Source organism: Natrix helvetica (assembly GCF_964273705.1).
Source record: "Natrix helvetica genome assembly, chromosome: 6".
NCBI classification, from domain to species: Eukaryota; Metazoa; Chordata; class Lepidosauria; order Squamata; family Natricidae; genus Natrix; species Natrix helvetica.
In genome coordinates, this window is record NC_138553.1 from 29,974,853 (window position 1) to 29,993,560 (window position 18,708).

At 38.1% G+C, this 18,708-nt stretch overlaps 1 protein-coding gene across 1 annotated transcript in view; it reads right to left on the minus strand.

Moving 5' to 3' along the window:
- DDX17 (DEAD-box helicase 17) overlaps nt 1–17,592 on the minus strand; it is a 21,082-nt gene extending 3,490 nt beyond the window's left edge. The window contains exons 1-12 of the mRNA XM_081956946.1: nt 17,277–17,592; nt 13,941–14,079; nt 11,152–11,251; nt 10,775–10,908; nt 9,288–9,353; nt 8,201–8,342; nt 7,579–7,739; nt 7,322–7,494; nt 6,218–6,328; nt 4,643–4,704; nt 4,415–4,474; nt 399–635 (exon numbers count right to left, since the gene is read on the minus strand). Coding sequence (XP_081813072.1) covers nt 399–635; nt 4,415–4,474; nt 4,643–4,704; nt 6,218–6,328; nt 7,322–7,494; nt 7,579–7,739; nt 8,201–8,342; nt 9,288–9,353; nt 10,775–10,908; nt 11,152–11,251; nt 13,941–14,079; nt 17,277–17,320 — 1,429 coding nt within the window. The 5' untranslated portion in view covers nt 17,321–17,592. The remainder of the gene's footprint in view (nt 1–398; nt 636–4,414; nt 4,475–4,642; nt 4,705–6,217; nt 6,329–7,321; nt 7,495–7,578; nt 7,740–8,200; nt 8,343–9,287; nt 9,354–10,774; nt 10,909–11,151; nt 11,252–13,940; nt 14,080–17,276) is intronic.
- Nucleotides 17,593–18,708: the final 1,116 nt, after the last annotated feature.

The window sequence follows — 18,708 nt, forward strand, 5'->3', positions numbered from 1 at the left end:
AGAAACTCAATTGCAAGAACTCTCTCTTTTATGACTAGCCTGCAGGAGTTATGACACACAAACAATATTCTAATTTTGTTCTCCAGCATGTTTAAAGTGTCCAAAATTCTAAAGGTATCATTCCAGAGAAATGCCATATAATTTGGATTTCCAGTAATATATATACTTTGATAGTATATGCAACATTCCTGACACATAATATGCAGATGTTGGGCTGTGGAAACATCTCCCAATAAGAGAAAGAATGAAGTTTAGATGAGGCGAGATATACAGAAGGAAATTTATTTGTTTCAAAGAATGATTTTCCTCTTAACAAATTTAATGACGTGTTATCACATGCTCGACAACCAAATCCAGCTTAAAGACACAGAAACAGCTAAAATACTCCAATCTCTTACCTCCTCCACCACCACCACCTCTGTGGTCCACAAGCTGCATCAGTTTTGGATTGATGGCTTGATTGGCTTCTTCTAGAACTTTTATTAACTCTCTAGCCTGTTTCAGATTTCCTGGTGTGAAGAATGTATAGGCAGTGCCTTTGTTGGTACTACGGGCAGTACGGCCAATTCTATGCACATAATCCTCTGAACTGTTTGGATAGTCGTAGTTTATCACAAACTTCACATCTTCCACATCTTGTAAGGCAACCAAAGCACAGTGAGGAATTGAGGAGAGCAGTGGAGGAAGGATGTGCCAATAGAAGGTGGGGAGCACAAACGCAAGTGACAGTAACAAGAGAAAAGAAAAAAGTTAGTATTTGTAAAATAGAAAGACAGTATAGACTCTTCCTAACAGAGCAAAAGGCTAAACTAAGATAATTGTGCACAAAAAGGAGTTTGTGATCAGAAAGCAAATATCAAGTCAAAGCAGTTCATAATTCCTCTCAAATTCATCCATCTTTTGCTGCATGCATGTCACAAAAACACACGCACACACACATACACACAAATTGTCATGTCTGAAACCTTGTCTTATATAATTCAGGCAATTTTGCTCCACAACAGCATTTCAAAAGGGAACAAATGTCCTGTTTTTTATTACAAATGCAGCAAACGTGAGCAAGAGAGAGAACTGCTGAATACTTTAACTCTGTTAGGAGAAGTCTACAAAAACTAGCAGCACAAGGTCACTTACCTTCAGGTTATCACAAGGGTAGGACACAAACCTTTCCCAAAAAGGTTTAAAAGTAATTAATACATTTCCCCTCTTCCTGATATCCAAAAGATATCTCAAGATAGCCAGTTTGTGTAAGTAGATAACTAGCTTATTTTAATCTTCCTTTAAAAAATACACACTAACATTTGATCACAACACGTTCATTTTAGTGAAAAGTTTAGCATATTATCTACACTGTAACCTGAACAGAGAACCCAGATGCAAACATTTAAAGTCATAAACATCTGAGTTTTCAGAAACGAGGACAGAAAAACAAGTAAATGTTAGTGTACTGTTTTGATAAAAAAAAAACTGACAAAAGCAGCATTACATTAAAAATTAACAACCCATTAAAAATCTGCATTTTACAAAGAATATTCAAAATATATCCAAGATAAAACACAGATTGACTTTTTCTTTTAAAAAAATGAGAAACATTCCCTGTTTTGTTACCAGACCGATGCACACTCCCTCCTCCTGTGGGAAATCGCTGCAGCCGATCCCGTCTCTTTGCCTTTTATTTTTGGCGGCCTCCTTTCGAAAACTCCGCCCTCTGACACGGGACCACTGGAGCGCGGGGAGCATGCATCAAGGGTCCATGGCAGCGAGAAGTCCCCACACACGCTCACTCTGTGAACTGGCTTAGATGCTTCTCTGTAGCCTATTTGGCCGTCAAGCGCCTGAGAACCTGGGTTCACGTAAATATTTCAGGTCCTCCAACACTTTTTGTCCCTTCACAGGGCTTAAAGGGGCCAAAATTGAAGATGCAAAAAATTACATCCAACAGGTCAGGCTGCATCTATTGCCCAGACTGCATCAATTTCAAATAAAAGGAAGGGGGTGGGAGGAAGAGCAAAAATGGAAGTGGGCTGTAGTAGTGGCAAAGAGATGTTATGTCTGTTTCTTATTACAGCAAGGGGGGGCTCCTCAATCTTTCCAGACTCCAAAGTCCTGAATCACACCAAAAAGTGAGAAGGCAGATTTCACAGGGGGCAGCGCGAGTCTCCAACTAGGGTCCTTGTGCAAAGGGCTTGTGTTAAATAAGGACAGGGCAACACACCATGTGCATTCACATCTTCATAGCTAGGGCTTCACTGGAGTCTGACAAATGGCAGATTATGGACCTCAATCAATCCCATTATGTACATCCATTAGCAAAATGGTCACAATGAATACCAGGGAACATTTGCTCATTAGGAAATACAGACATTGTCCACAATGAAGGTACCGGGGAATGGATTTTGCCAGAAAATCCATGGAAGGACAACAAGAAGGGGAAAGAAGAGAAGGCGAGGCCAATTTCCACCTTCAAATGGCAGTTATGACATCCAGATTATATGGCTGGGGACTCAGGAAGAGAACATGCAGTTATAATGCAGGTTTCTTACTTTCTATCTTGCACTGGTGTAAAATTGTGCTCATCACAGTGTTTCTTCCACAGAATTTGTTTATTCTAAAAAGGAATATGACTACCTGGGGATGCTTATCCACTGAGATGCCCCCCAAAGGAATGTCTGATTGTTAATTGGGAGGGGCAGAAACTAGCAAACTCCATCTAGAAAGCTGCTTCGACCACCAATGTAGATATGTCCCCAGACCTGCACTGAGTGATCGGCAGCTGATATCAAAGTTTCTGTTAAAGAAAACAAACAAAAAGAAATTTAATGATTTGACTTTAACAGAGTGAAGTGTAACCAAATTTTTAATGAACAGTGCAGAGGGAAATTTTCTGCCCTGGGGATGATTCACAAACAAGCCATTATGGGGCACTCAACTTACCTGGAAGGAGTTTTCTGAGACCAATGTTCATTTGAGTAGAAGGAAAAACCCTGGTGACTCAGCCAAAAAGCGCGCGCCCCTGTTCTATGTTTTAGGTAGAAGCCTTCAATTTCCAGGAACTTGGAGGAATTCGTCCAGAGATTTGCCAGTTAGATATTGTATTTTTATGAAGTAGCAAACTCTGGGCCCCAAAACAAGCCAAGATGTTATTCGTAACAAGAAACAGACCCTGATACCTTTTCCCCACAGCCTAAGTCAAGTGGAGAAGGCAGAACTGTTTTCTTCCAATAGTATCCAAATGAGTTGTTTTGGGGAAATATATGAGGAGAAGGGCTGATTTAAGTGTCTAGGCAAGATGCACAAAGAAGCTACCAGCACACAGCAAGCCTGTTTAAAAACCAAAATGTTGCCAACCAAAATATTGTCCTTTTGTTTTATTTAAAAAAAAATAACTGGCCTCACTCCTTCTCCTAACAGGCCCCAGTTCTACGTGCATAGGTCCAGACATGACCTCAGAACAGCAAGACTGAAACCACATGAACTAGAGGAGCATTGGGATAATTTTGGAGATGGCATGGGAGAATGAATTTTATGTGAGGAAAAGACTAGCAACTGTCATTTTTGAGAAATGCTAACAAGCAGCTGTCTTTTCAGCATTTTCAAGAATAGCTTTTAACTTATCCTAAATTCAATGTACATCTGAAATCTTTGAGAAATTAATTTTAATAAAAGATTGAGTCTACTGAACTCAACATTAACTGAAAACCTTTTAGGAATGTCTGTTCAAAGTTTTTCAAGTATCTACAACCCTGTTTAAATCTATTTTCTGAATGTACTAAAGATAGAGATTTGAACACTGAATGTAAAGAGCAGTTGAATTGTTTGCTTAAACATCCAGGAGATGAAAGCACTGAAAGGCTGACAGATTTTCATTATAAACCCCCCCTTAGTTTTTACTACCACCTCAACAATCCAATTGAGGAAGAAAAGTGAAAAAGAGTATGTGTAAAAAAGCAAAATATGCTCACATATATAAACCTATGTATTGTGATACTGAAGTGGGACTGTTAATGTGTTAATAATGTGCAATTACATTAGTAATGCATTTGGGCAAAAAGATTGTTAGATGCTTGTTCTACCACCTGGTAATCTGGTAATTCTGAATAGCAACGTAATGAATACAGTTCTGTCCTAGCCACCCAGCCACTAAGCTGGAATTAAAGGAGATGGGGTATAGTGGAAGAATTGGGTTGAGTAATTGGACGTCTCTTCTCCCCTTGGCGATCGATTAGTCATGCCTAGGCCTTGCTGCAGACCAAAGCCTGTTCATTAGGAGCAGGAAGAGATTTTGAATATGAAAGAAAAAAAAGATCAATGTTAAAAAGGCATTTCATATATGAGAAAGTCACGCTTTAAAATTCTTTGGGGGGAAAAATGTCAATCTAAACAAATGACAGGCAGGAAGCTCAAGTGTACAAACCTAGCCCACGGGATGCAACATCTGTGGCAATGAGGATAGGAGCCTTTCCAGAACGAAATTCTGAAAGAAAAGAAACAATCTTGATGTAAATCTCTGGTTCATAAACACATATTAAAAACTGTTTTAGTATTAATGTTTACATTATGCAATGAATCTGTACACAGCAACTGGTTGAAGAAAACAGAGCATTCTCTGAGTAAATGAAACAATCTTTTTTCTACAACTCACCATTAAGCACCCAATCTCGTTCAGGCTGACTTTTGTCTCCATGAATACACATAGCTGGCCAACTGTAAAAGAGTTTTAAGCATTCTCAGCTACCATATATTCAAAAAATATGAATATATTTAATATAAATGAATATATTTTAAAACCTTGATTTAAACATTTGGGGCATCTGTTATATCTAAAGATGTCTCTTAAAGATTCATTTTTGTGAGTTGCATTGTCATTTGTGTAATTCTGGGTGTTAAGCCTTTTCAATTAGGATGAATCCTGAACATAAAATTTACCGTGGCTATCCAGAGTTTATTAAACCAAGTGTTTACTGCAATTTTCAAGAATTTTAAAGGAAGACTTTTGGTTTGGAGTGTGAAAATTTTTGATTTAGAAATCAGAACAAAAAATTGAGAAACTACTTTTTAAAACACCACCATGTTTCTGAAGCAAGTGATGCTTTTTCATACATAGAAAGAGGTTTTTCTGAATGAAGATAGAAATCTGTATTTTTACTTTCTCTGCACTGGAGGAACTTTTGAATCAATTCAAATAACTTAATCAAATTCAGTATTTGATTCCAATATTGGTTGAATCACATCAGTGCTAGCTTAATATGCAACTAAATAGAGGCTAATATATATGTGCAGAACCCTTTGGAGATAGAGTATATTAAATGATTACATCTGAGGATAACATCAAAAAACATTTGGGAATCAGGTCATGTTCTATCTTTTGCTTACGTTGTCAAATTATAATCTGCGTTATTTCAGACATACCATAATTATCTATTTATCATCTTTTAGATGATATTTTCATACATGTTAATAAGTCCACATCCCCTCAAATTAAGGTGTTAAACTGGTACTATTTGTGCCCCTCAAGTTACAACAGCAACTTGGGCTGGAATTTCTAGTCCTAGTCTTGGCAAGATAAGGGACTGCCTTCTCAACTCTCTTCCCTACCATCTTTGTCCTTTTGGCCACTCTGCACAATAGCACTCCTCAGTGGTGTTAGTATCACTGGGACTGAAGCGGAGGCCCAGGGCTTCAGCAGTCTCAGTGAGCTACCACTGCTCCTGGATCTCTACTTTAGCCCCTGGACCATCACTCCTATGTGCCATTGTGCAAGGTAGCTAAAAGGGCAAGATTTTTGGGGGGGGGGGAAGCATGTATGGGAATTCAAGCACTCCTGCAGTTGTAAATTTGGGTGTCCTGGCAAATGTCTCAGTTTTGATCACTTGATTGCAGGGAAATGTAACAGCTATAACTTCAGGGACCAGAGGTAACTACCATTCATTCAGTTCTGCCATGGCTTCAAATCATCACTGAACGAATTGTTTTAATGTAAAGACTATCTTCTTTTCTTTTTATCATTTATCATGAGCTGTAACAACCTTGTTAACATCTATTACTATTTTAAATGAACCATGGCATTCTATGGCAACTTTTGAAATAGTCAGTCTCATCTATCCTTTCATAGGATCTAATTATAATTCACTAAAACCTCTTTACCATAACATGGTGAGGGGGTGCAAAACTAATCCGTCTTTCCCAATTTAACACTAATGTTAAAATCAAACCTTACCCATCTCTACGCATCCTTCGTGTTAGGTCATCACATCGCCGTTTTGTTTCCACAAAGATAATAGTCTTATTCTCTTTTTCAGCCATAATTTCTTCCATCAGCTGTATTAATCTTTTAAACAAATACAAACAAGAGCATACTGCTTCATTCTTTTCCTGTATATTCTATTCTGTGCACTCCTCTACAATTAATGAATTACTGTAATTGGCTACAATACTGAATCCCCCCCCCTCCTTAAAAAAAATTAAGGAGTTTAGGTGTGTGGTTTGAACTACTTCTATAATGTGACAGCAAATAGCACTGATTAATGGTTTTCTTAGTGAGGCTTTTAAATACAAGTAAGATAAAGACAGAATAAAAATATTCAAAAGATTTTATAAAACTTGGTAAGTCTGTGTAACTAAACCATCACAACTCATATAAAAATGCTAAACTTCAAAACATTGATTCTACAGCTAGTCCTCAACCTATGACCATTCATTTAATGACCATTTAGTCTAGTCACAGTGGCCTCAGAAAGGCTATTTGACAGCATAAAGCACTTCCAGTCATCATGAAAACTCACACAAACACAGTCTGTGGTCACATGACTGCAATCTTGGTGCCTGACAACCTGTTTGCACTTATCAAGATTATTCAACGGTCCACAATGATGTGATAGGTACTCACAATCTTCTCTGCTGGCCTTCCAAGAAAAGTCAATGGAGAAGCCAGTGGGGAAGGATGCAAGCCTAAATGTTGGGGGTTGACTGACAAAGTTGCCTACTAAGGGGAACTGAACTCCTGACAGGATGGGAAAACGGATCTTGAATCCCCAAAGTCCAAGCTCCATCCTTGTAATCTGCCAAAGCAGTTCCTTCTACTCACGAGGAAAACTGAACTGGGCAGGCTGCTCTTTTAGTCCATCTGCTTAACAACCGTGGAATTGCTTAATGACAACTTGGAGAGTCGAGATTATGGTTGCTGAGGAAAGCAGTCATGTGAGCATTCTGCTTAATGACCACTTCCTTCAACAATTAAGATTCCAGTCCTAATTGTGGTCATAAGTGGAGGACTACTTGGAATCTAGATAAAATCTGATGTATAATATAACAACATCCATACTTATGATCCTTCTCGTTCTCCATGCACACATCCACTATCTGCAGGATATTATGATTGGCACTCAGCTCTAAGTTCCCCACATTGATCTGGACATAATCATGCAGGAAGTCCTCAGCCAGCTGGCGCACCTCCTTTGGCCAAGTAGCACTCCACATGAGTGTTTGCCTATCAGGCTGAAAAAAGACATTTGTTATCTCAAAAGTCATATTTAAATGAGAAGTCAAGAAGAAACCTAAACTATATTAAGAAATACTGACCCGTATCTGATCAACAATTTTACGAATCTGAGGTTCAAAACCCATATCCAGCATTCTATCAGCTTCATCCAATACAAGATATGTACAGCGGCGAAGATTAGTTTTCCCTGCTTCCAGGAAATCAATCAGACGGCCGGGAGTAGCAATACAAATTTCAACACCTTCCAAAGAACAGAGCAGAATAGAGAAAGAGAATTCAAAAAGTCAGACAATAATCTGTCATTTACAGGGCTATAGAAATACATGGACCATTTCATGAACATATTATCCAACTTCAGTTTATACTACTAAACAGACTATAACAATTCTTATGTTTGTACAAAAGCAATTTATTTAATGAAAATAAAATACCTTTTCCATATCCTTGCTCCTTTTTTTTAAAAAAAATGGTAGTTTCTTTTAAGAGACTCACTAATTGGACATGCGTGTTTTATGAATACATATGCAAAGATATTCCCAAGCAAGCACATTAAACTCCTGATAACTAATTAATCATCCCAAGCTTGTTTAATTTATGTCATCTTATTCCAATGCAAAACTGTCATTAGTCATATTAATAGTGATTTTAATAAAGGAAGTTAGATCACAATTACCCTTTAATATATAAGTTCATCATAATTACCTCTTTCTAAGTCTCTAATCTGGGGGCCTTTGGGTGCTCCTCCATATATACAGGTACTCTTCAGTCTTGAACATTTACCATAATCATCAGCTACTTGTTGGACTTGTTGGGCCAGTTCTCGGGTAGGAGCTAAAACTAAACACTGGGAAGGAACCATCCATAACACTTAGTGATATACTTGATTTTTTTGTGCTTAAACTTCAAAAGCAGAGCTTACAAAACTGCCATCTCCAATTAGATAAATAAGACCCATAACTGTAATATAATAGGCAGCCTGTAAGTACACAGATCAATAACAACTCTACTCGGAACCGTCTACAACAGCGATAGCAAACCTTTTTTGGCTCGCGTGCCATAAGTGGGGGGAGCGCAGGGGGGTCGTGTGCGGGCGTGCCGCACTCATAATGCAATGTGTGACACACACACCAGTGCGCATGCGCGCACTACAGGCGCAACTGATTTTTTCCATGCTTTTTTCGCCTCCAGAGGCTTTATAGGAACCTGAGCAGGGCGAAAACTGCCTCCCCCCCCGGAAGCCCTCCAGAGGCTTCAGGGACCTTCAGAACACTTCCCTGAAGCCTCCGGAGCAGTCAAAATGAACCTCCGAGCAAACTGGAAGTCACTTCCAGTTTGCTCGGAGGGTCGTTTTGAGCACTCCGCAGGCTTCAGGGACCTTCAGAACACTTCCCTGAAGCATCCGGAGCAGTCAAAACAAACCTCCGAGCAAACTGGAAGACCGTTCCCGAATTTCCAGTTTGTCAGGGAAGCTCATGAACCCCCCGGAGGGCCTCCGGGAGAGGCTCTTTTCACCCTCCCCAGGCTCCTATAAAGCCTCTGGAGCCTGGGGAGGGCGAAAAATGGCTTTAAAAAGGGATGAACTCAGCTGGCCAGCTGTCAGGGCAGCGCCTTGCGTGCCCTGACAAATGGCTCCGTGTGCCACCTGTGACACGCGTGCCATAGGTTCGCCATCACTGGTCTATAACAACTATACTTAGTCATTACCTTAACAGCTCTTTGGTCCTTGGTTAGGACCAGCCCCAGATTGTGAATTGAAAATTAAATTTTAAATAATAATTATAATACTCACAATTGGACCATCTCCCCTTTCCAAGTATGGTTGGTGATTAATATGAACAATTGCAGGTAGCAAATACTGAAAAAGAAGAGAACCATATTTCAGTTTTGACAGCTAATTAAAATGATAGCTAATTAGTACATCCATTCTTATATTCTCAAGGAAACAGCAAGAAGACATTAGTAGCTAAACATAAAATTAAATAAGAAAGATCTGGAGTAAGAATGGCAATAAGCAAGCATACAATTTCAATTAAAAAGTCAGTTTATAGCTTCTTCCAGTTTAAGTCTCAGAGGGATATACTAAAAACAGGACAGAAAGAGTAATAATGCACTAGAGTCCCAATGGGATTTTTTATAATATTGTCTTGACTTTGAATTGTTATTAAGTGAGCATTGCCTGTATATTCATGGAGATGATATCTGATACTTCAGTCCAAATTAATAAAAACAAACTAAAAGGATTTATGTGGTCTGAGTTACTGCTATGGCTAATAGTGTAGCAATTATGCTGAATGCCATGAGCCACGTAAATATTCTCCTCATGGTACCATTTTTTCAATTCATCCACTATGGTACTATCATCATACACCAAAAGATCTTGTATTCATGAGAAATGAATGAGTGCTCTCTCCGTCATTACAAATGTATGTGATGATACCTTCCATATCCACAACATTTCAAAGACTTTAGCTTCTCCCATGTATGTTTCAATGATCTAAAAGTGATTTACTACTCAAAAAGTCTGTAAATAAATTTTATGATATATATGAAAATACAAGCAAATGCAAGCCTTCATATTTGCTTTATTTGTAGACATAACCTATTTTTAATAAAAATTACAATAATATAAAAATCTGGATAAATGAAGGCAAACTGATTTCTTATTAAGCGTTGATTCCCTTTGGGATTTATGATGATTTACTGTACTCTTGTCTTGCACTGCACAACTTTTCGGTTTAACTTGGTGGCTCAGCTCTATATCTGTACAATTTCTGACCCAACTGGTACTTTTCAGAATGCATTTAGTAAAGCGTGCTCTACTAAGGCAGTACAAATTATAAAAATCATATGATTGCAATGCAAGTTATTACAAGTAGCAGAACAACTTAGATACAAAACACTTTTGAAATTAAGTTAAACAAAATAGTAGATACATACATATCCAATGAAATCTATACCTGTGTTTTTTTAAACAACTGGCTTGCTTATAGTAATAAACTAAATGAAAACTGGCTGGCTAGTAGAGGGTAGGTAGCACTAACTATCACCCAACCTAGTGATGCAGCCCTGGGATGCAAACAGAGCCAACAATTTACCACAAAATCCCATTGCTTCCTAGAGCATAATTACTGGAACCCTGAGATGACTTGTTCCAAACTTAAAGAAATTATATTTTTCATTTTGTTCATGAATTAATTACATTACCTGAACAAAACACAATATACTTTTACAGATCCAGAGACAAAAGAACAGTTAAAGAAACTGAAAAATACATACTGCCAATGTTTTCCCAGAGCCAGTCTGTGCAATTCCCACCATATCACGCCCACTAAGGGCCAAAGGAAAGCCCTGACACTGAATTGGAGTTGGTTCAGTAAAATGTTGGTCCATCAAGACATCCATTACATATTCTAAAAATTAGCAGATAAAAATAGACAAATGAACAGCATGGTATTTCTACTGCAAATGCTATATAAGTAAAGCTTGTACTGAAATAACTTTAGATTATAGCATTAATTTCAAAAACTTATTCCCCAAAACTCTGTGTCATTAAGCTCAATTTTCCAGAACTAAATACATCCAGCCAAATAATGCTATTTAACATGCCCATTTGTCCTCCAACATTCTTGTTTTGGGCACAACAGAATACTCACGTGGAAAGTTACACTGATGAAAGTTAAATACTGGTTTGGGGCAACCATCTGTCCCTCTCACAGTAATCTCTTTCTTTCTTCTCAACTCTTCAACTTCATACTATTTAGAGAAAACATTGCAAGCAAAGTATGAAAAACAGAAATTGTAGTGTTCTATTATTATTGTTGTTGTTATTATTGTTATTATTTATTACCAATCATTGAATATAAAGTTTCATTCCTTTTACTTCAAGTAATACTATCTCTTTGCAATCTCCATAAAGTCTTGGTCTAGCAATTCTTTTGACACAGAACTATTACTCTCCTGTTATTGACTTCATTTTCAGAAGCTTATCAAAATGTACAATGAAAAAGATTGGAATTTTTTAAAAAAGTAAATATTCAAAACCTTCTCAATTTCATGCATTTATTCATTGCAACTTCTAACAATATAATCTTGTGTATGCAGATGAACACATCCACACATTACTATTTTTCCAAAAGTCCTTTTTCAAGAAGCAACTGGACTTTCTGGTTTTTCTTTGAAGATGTTTTATTTCTCATCCAAGAAGCTTCTTTACCTCATCTTGGATGAGAAGTGAAATGTCTTCAAAGAAAAACCATAAAGTCCAGCTGCCTCTTGAAAAGGCACCTTTGGGACAACCATGACCTGGATGACTGAGAATCTCCATAGACATTACTTGGTTTTCTTTCAAATTTGCCATCCAAAGGATTTTAAGTAAAATACAGCAAAAACTTTAAACAAGCTAGGTATATTTAATATACTCTTTAACATGAAAAGTGAACTATTGATTTCCAAAGTAATAAACCAATCAAAAATATCAATTAACAAATAAAGAAATTTAATTGTACTAATGTCTTGACCTGTATTAAATTAGTAGAGCAAATTGTTTTCTCTGCAGATGCATTTACTGGAGATGATGCAATCTGATTAGAAATATTTTGATTTATACAATTGGGTAAATATTCTGAAATGGAAGAAACTTTAAGTGTCCCAACTCAAAATGGCCTTTTTCCAACTAAACCCGTGTATTTTGAACTTGGAATACTTCTCCTTTGGCCAAAACAACATTAGAAACTATCCTGCAAGGTAGGAAATAGCAGCTAGAAAAAAGGAAGACAGTTCGAGATTCAGCTGAACAAAATCAGTCCAGCCACCTGCAAATGAAATTAAAAATGATACAGAAAAGATGGATCAGAACAGGACTGTAGATTTAGGCTGCAACCTTTGCTTTACAACCCCAGATCAGAAAAACCGTATTTTTGGACTATAAGACACACCTTTTTTCCTCAAAAAAGAGGCTGAAAATCTGGCTGCGTCTTATACATTGAATACAGCATTTTTTTGCCTCCCAAAGCCCCGCCCCCTTTACCAAAATGGCCGTTCATAGCCTTATGGAAGCTTTCAGAGAGCTCCTGGGGCCTGGGGAGGGCAGAAATGAGCATAAAATGGGCTGCTTTTTGCCCCCCCCCCCAGCCCCGAGCAGCACTCTATAAGCCTCCATAAGGCTATGCATGCAATTTTTTTTTACAAAAAACAGGCCTGTTTTCATGAAAAACGGGCCGTGTTTTGCTCGTTTTTGGCCCCCACACTCCCCCAGGAGCACTCTGCAAGCCCCCCCCCAAGGCTATTTATGCCTTTTTCGCAAAAAACGGGATGTTTTGGGGATGTTTGCAAAGTGCAAAAAAAAAAATTTTCCTTTTGGAAATGTCAGGGGAAGATTTCACCCTGAACTAGATGAGGTCTTAAATCGCGACATTTCCAAACAGCATTATCTTTAAGGTGCGAAGAAAAGAAATAAAATTCTGGAAAACATATTCTAATTTAAAAAACAAGCTTTAATACAAAAATAATAAATGGAAATAAAACAAAACTATCTAATTGTTACATTTTGGAAGAAGCAATTCTGTCTACCAGCTTCCTGGTAGACGGACAAAGATCAAAAGAAAAGAAAAGTCTCTGGAATGTGTGAAGTAATAAAAAAAAGATAAGCATGCGCAGTACATCATTGTCAGATAAGACCTTATGACCTGCGCAGTAACTCATCAGTAATTATTCAGTTCAAGCTAGCAAACAATTTAACGCAGTGACAGGAAAGCTCTTTAACTGATTGATAAAAATTACATGGATCAAATGCTGTGCCAGCAGGAACAAAGTTAGGTGCTGCAGATTGTCAGCTATTTCCTTCTCCAGCACATGGATAAGTACACCTGGAAACATCTACCTACCTACCTACTCTCTCCCTACCTACCATATTTCTCTCTCCCTCCCTACTGTATTTCTCTCTCTCTATCCCTCTATCTACCCACCTACCTACTCTCTCCCTATCTACTGTATTTCTCTCTCCCTCTCCATCTACCTCCCCCCTTCTCCCTCTCTCTCTATCCCTTTACCTACCTACCTACCTACTCTCTCCCTCTCCCTACCTATCTACTGTATCTTTCTCTCGATTTCTCTCTCTCTAACCCCTCTACCTACCTACACTCTCTCCCTACCTATCTACTGTATTTCTCTATCTATCTCTATTTCTCTCTCTGTGTCTCTCTCTCTATCCCTTTATCTACCTACCTACTTTTTTTTTAATTTGCCTCTTCAAAACCTTGGTGCATCTTATACTCCTGTGTGTCTTATACTCTGAAAAATACGGTACGCTGACAAAATAAAGAATAGAAAATCTCATTACAATAATGGTGGAAATTCTAATCATTTTCATTGCTACAGCATTTGGAGAGATATTAAAACTGAAGTAATTTAACAAGACAAAAGTGAAAGAAAAGACAGAACTTACAGGACTGAGTCTTGCTACTTCCGGATGCTCAACATAAAAGTTTTTCTCAAATTTGGGTAATTCATTCAAGTCCCACTTCTTCTTTCGCAAACGCTCTCCTGGATTTCCAAATTTTTTAGGAGGCAGAGGGCTACCAAACCTTAATGGATTAGACAGAAATGATTACTTTATTTTCTCTAGTTGATTAACCTGAAATAGCATTATTTTATGAAGATTTAAAATGTTATTAAATTTATATTGAAAAATATCAATAGCAATGGTAATAAATGTTTATTCTATATAACATGGCAGATCTGAATTAAGCCATGCTTAATTTAGATCCTCTGAAAGGAATGGGGAAAAATCACTCATGGCTGAAAAATGATATTCATTTCATTGAATATGCATGACCAAGTCTGGATTCAATAAAATTTATATACAGGAAACTAACAAAAAGTATCACAAAGTGTAAGTTATTAAGACAAAGGATTAAACAAGTTTATTAGAGACAGGAAGTCGTTTGTGGATTTTCTGTTAAATAAAATGACAGATGGATTTGAAAATTAGTTTTAACTTTGGAGTAATCTGTTTTTATGCCTCTGTGTATATGTACATATATTGGGTCCATTTAATTATGAGATAGTTTTCCACACTGGGAATATTTATTTATATATTTATATGATGTAGCATTTCTGTTAAATACAGATGGGTAAATTTATTATTTTTTGTAGACCAGTTATGTAAGGGAAAGAAATATATTACTTTTTTGATGTATCTTTCAGCACTCAAGCCAGGGTTGATTTTTTTTTTTTTAATGTTAGATTTATTTGGACTTTTTTTTCTTTTTTTGTACACAAAAGTTTTCTCTTTAAGTTATTAGTGTTGGACATTTGTTAATCTGTTTATTTTTCTTTTTTACTTTGCTTTGTTTTGTATTTGATCTTTGGCAACAAAAGAACATATTTGAACACGAAAATCTGTAGAAATGTATTATGTATATGTAGTTCCATAACATTCCCCAATGGAAATGACAAAACAGGGCAAGTTTTACATAAAAATATAGAAGAAAATGTAACTCTTTAATCAATATTCTTTCTACTTTAAAAGTAACAAATTACTGAAAAAATACATCAGAATAGAGTTTTAATTGCAACACTAACATCAATAAAGCCAAGTAGAAACTAAGTGCAGGAAACCAAGCATTTTAAGGAATACAAAATCCACTATGCACACTGGAATGAGGAAATGACCTTAGGGAAAGGGGGAAGAGATGCTGCCTAGGAAACAATCAGACAAGAAAGGCAGGAGCTCCCACTGGTTTAACAATCAAGTGAGAAAGAAACTTAGAAAGGATCTGCCATTAATAGATCAAGCAGTTAAAGTGACAGCAGGGAAGTTTTGTATTTTCAAACTTGCAAGATTCTGTTAATGTAGCCTTAAGATAGATTTAGCTCATCTAGTTGTTTCCTGTCCGGTTTACCTAGGAAGACTGACCATGAGGTTTGTTCCCATATATTGCTAAATACAGTGAGAAGTATAGATTAATGCACATAGTTAAACTTGCATTTGTAAAATACATTAGTAACATACTTCTCAAAATTATTGTAGTGCTCCACCCTTCTGTACTTCACAAAAGTATAGGGGTTTTCCGGTGCTTCATTTGAAGACAGGAGAGATTTGTTCTGAACTAGTTTGAACCTTGACGGTTAAGGTGCTAACAATTCCCTTTATCTTAAGAATAGATTCCACCATGTAATAATTAATAAGCGGTTTGACTCCTACTCTAGTGAGTTACAGTGAAATCACACCTTGTGCAAGTACTAATGTATACAATCAATGATTTCTGCATAAATATAATTAGAATTGCTTTAGTAGAGCACTTCCATTCAGTAGATTAACTTTAATTATCAGTCACACTATTATCAATAAACATATCCCATATTTAAAGATTTATGTTAACACTGGGCAATTGTAATAATGGTACTACAGCTCCCTTAGAATCACCTGCTACAATAAACATCTCTCAAAATAATTAATGTAGCTTCTCACATTGTATGGAATTAATCCCTGGGACTGCCCAGTAAAATATCAATGATTCATAACTTCCTCCTAATTAAATACCAATCCAAAATATGTTTACTTAGAAGTTTAACTCATTTTATCAGAACTGATAGGTATCTTGAGGTAAAATACAGTGAGGATGCACTTGTAAGGGGGTTGTAAAAACGGAGTTTTTCAGCCAAGAGTTCCCAATGTTGGGTGCTGATTTTCCATCTGGATTTAAATGAGTGTAGATTTTCATTATAACCATTGTATTGCATTTTTTATGATTTTGTAAACTCCCACTCTTCAACTAGAGCAGCAGATAAATTTTGTAAGTAGGCAGTATAAGACCATCCTTACAAACTTGACAAGAATATAGACAGAAGCAAAGAAAAATCCTATTAAAATATTTTTTCTTATTTTTAGATTATTCCAAAGCAGCCCTCGGATTACGGCGGTTAGCAATTATTATATTAGATCAGGGGTTCCCAAGTTTGGACATCCCTGTATTAGACCTATTTCACCAGGAGATAAAGAAAAACAGGGTATGCTGGATCAGAAGATAAGTGACTATGTAGCTTTTGAGGGTTAGACTCCCTGGTGAGTCAATTGGTGTATGTAAGGGCATGGAAGCCGTCTGCTCAAAGGATAGAAAATATTTTTTAAAAAATCTGTCCGGGAGGCGCCTAGTCCTTCCAAAGCTTTCCCCCCACCATCTACGTGTCTCTTCCTAGGCCGACATTCATCCGGCACCTCCCAGTCAAACGTTCACCTCCATATTGTGACGCCATCTTTCAGTCACCCGCATAAAATTTTCTGGCAAAGCTTAGAAATACGTGGAGGGAGAAAGAAAAGCAACCCGGAGAGTGAGCCTTTTTTCCCCTTATGAGAGAAAAGGGTCGCTTTGTTCAAGTGCTCTTTTCCACAAGACACAAAGGCCAAACCTTAACAAAGAGGCAGCCTTCATCCATTACATCTGCTCTCTCCGCACAGCCTAGTATTGTGCTGATTAATTAAGGAGCCCCCGGCGAGTTCCGAGGAACTTGCTCCCAACTTCGAGCGTTTTCTACATTTCTACAAAATGGCAGAACCCCGCCCCTCTTCTCGGTGTCCTTCAACGCTTTAATCACTACGAGAAAGGCAGAAAATTTAGCACGATCAGCCCACGAGCAACGCTGGCCGTATCCGAAGTATTTCTGCCTGCCACGCAGCAGGAGGAACCCTCAAGGGGCGAGGGGAGAGGAGGGGAGGGAGGGCAGAGATACGACAAAACCCTCGAAAGAAGCCCGATTCCCTCAGTCACATCGTCCTTACCCGCCGCGGTCACGATCGCGGCCTCGGTCACCGAAGCCTCGCATTCTCCCAAGCAGGAAAAGGGACCCCTGTGCGCGACTATGTGAAGGATAGCGCTGAGAGGCCCAACCGCGCCTACTCTGAACTTTGTTGCTGCTATAAAAACTCCTCCCGGGACTTAATTTTCCTAGCTAGACAGCCGTTGGAATTGGTTTTCTGGAGCCTCCGAGAGCCGAGTCGCGTCAGGAACTGCTTGGCGCTGGTTAAAAAAGAAACCAGCCTTTCTTCTCCGGCCTCCAAACACAAAATGGCGGCCGTCACCGCGGTTTGCCGCCTCTTACGCTGTCGCCCAGCCCGTTTGTTGCGTAAGATACGTCCCTTGAATTAGCGAGGAAAGAGAAAGCTTTCTCTACGCTTATTCTGCAGCAGTGATCGCGTACGCTGATCACGCTTCAAAGGAGCGATTTAAGAAGATTTCGCTAGATTGCGCCGTAAACTATCTAAGAACTCTACGTGAAGAGCCATTTTTAATGTATTCTCGAAACACATTTACGGCAAGTTTTAGTGCCAGCAATCTTAAAAGCAGTGAAATACGGAAGTGCGAGTCCGTAGCGTTTCCGTTGCCGTCGCTTAGTTCAGCGACACATTTTGAGTGGAAAAACTAGCTGCCCGTTTTGCGTAGAAATTGGCGAGTTATGTGTACTCTGCAATATGCGGAGTAAGCATCCTTATCAGCTGTATTGAACGAAAAGGCGTGAGGTTTATAAGACAAATAGTCCCAATATCTATAACCTAGAATTGTTTTCCCAATAACTAACCTCCTTTCTTGTTTCAAAATACAGAAACAATTGTTTCCTACCGTTCAGCTTACTTTCCTAGCTGCAAGCTATTACGTTAGAACGATACAAAGATTGATTGTGATTGCCATTCTACTACAGGAGGACTGAGCCCTGGGAGATTTAACCCTCTTGTTCCAGAAGACCTTTCATTTCCCATGCCCTGAGCTGGCACCCTACCCTGGCAGTTTATGCTGGTTTTATCTTCCTGGAATCCTTTTTCTTAACAATGGGGTGTGAGATAGGAATGCCACAGAATGCCATGGTAGCCACACATTTTCTATGGACTTTCCTATCAATTACACGGTAGTACATAAGCAGGATATTTTTTTTAAGCAGAAGGGCGGTTTTTCACTCATGCTCTGTGAAAAGAGGTTGGGGATGGGGAGGAAAACTGATACCCTCTCAGTATGTGCAACTGCCCATTGGTCCAGCCAGTATGGACATGTGAAGACAGTGACTGTTATGGTCTAAAACGTTTGACAGGAACATCTCAAGCAACTTGGTACTTATCCTCTGGAAACAAATATTGTGGGGGTAAGATACTTCTAAAACTGTTCAGTGTATATGTTCTGTTAAGATACAGCCTGTTGTGCCTTAAAATGGCTTCTACTGTT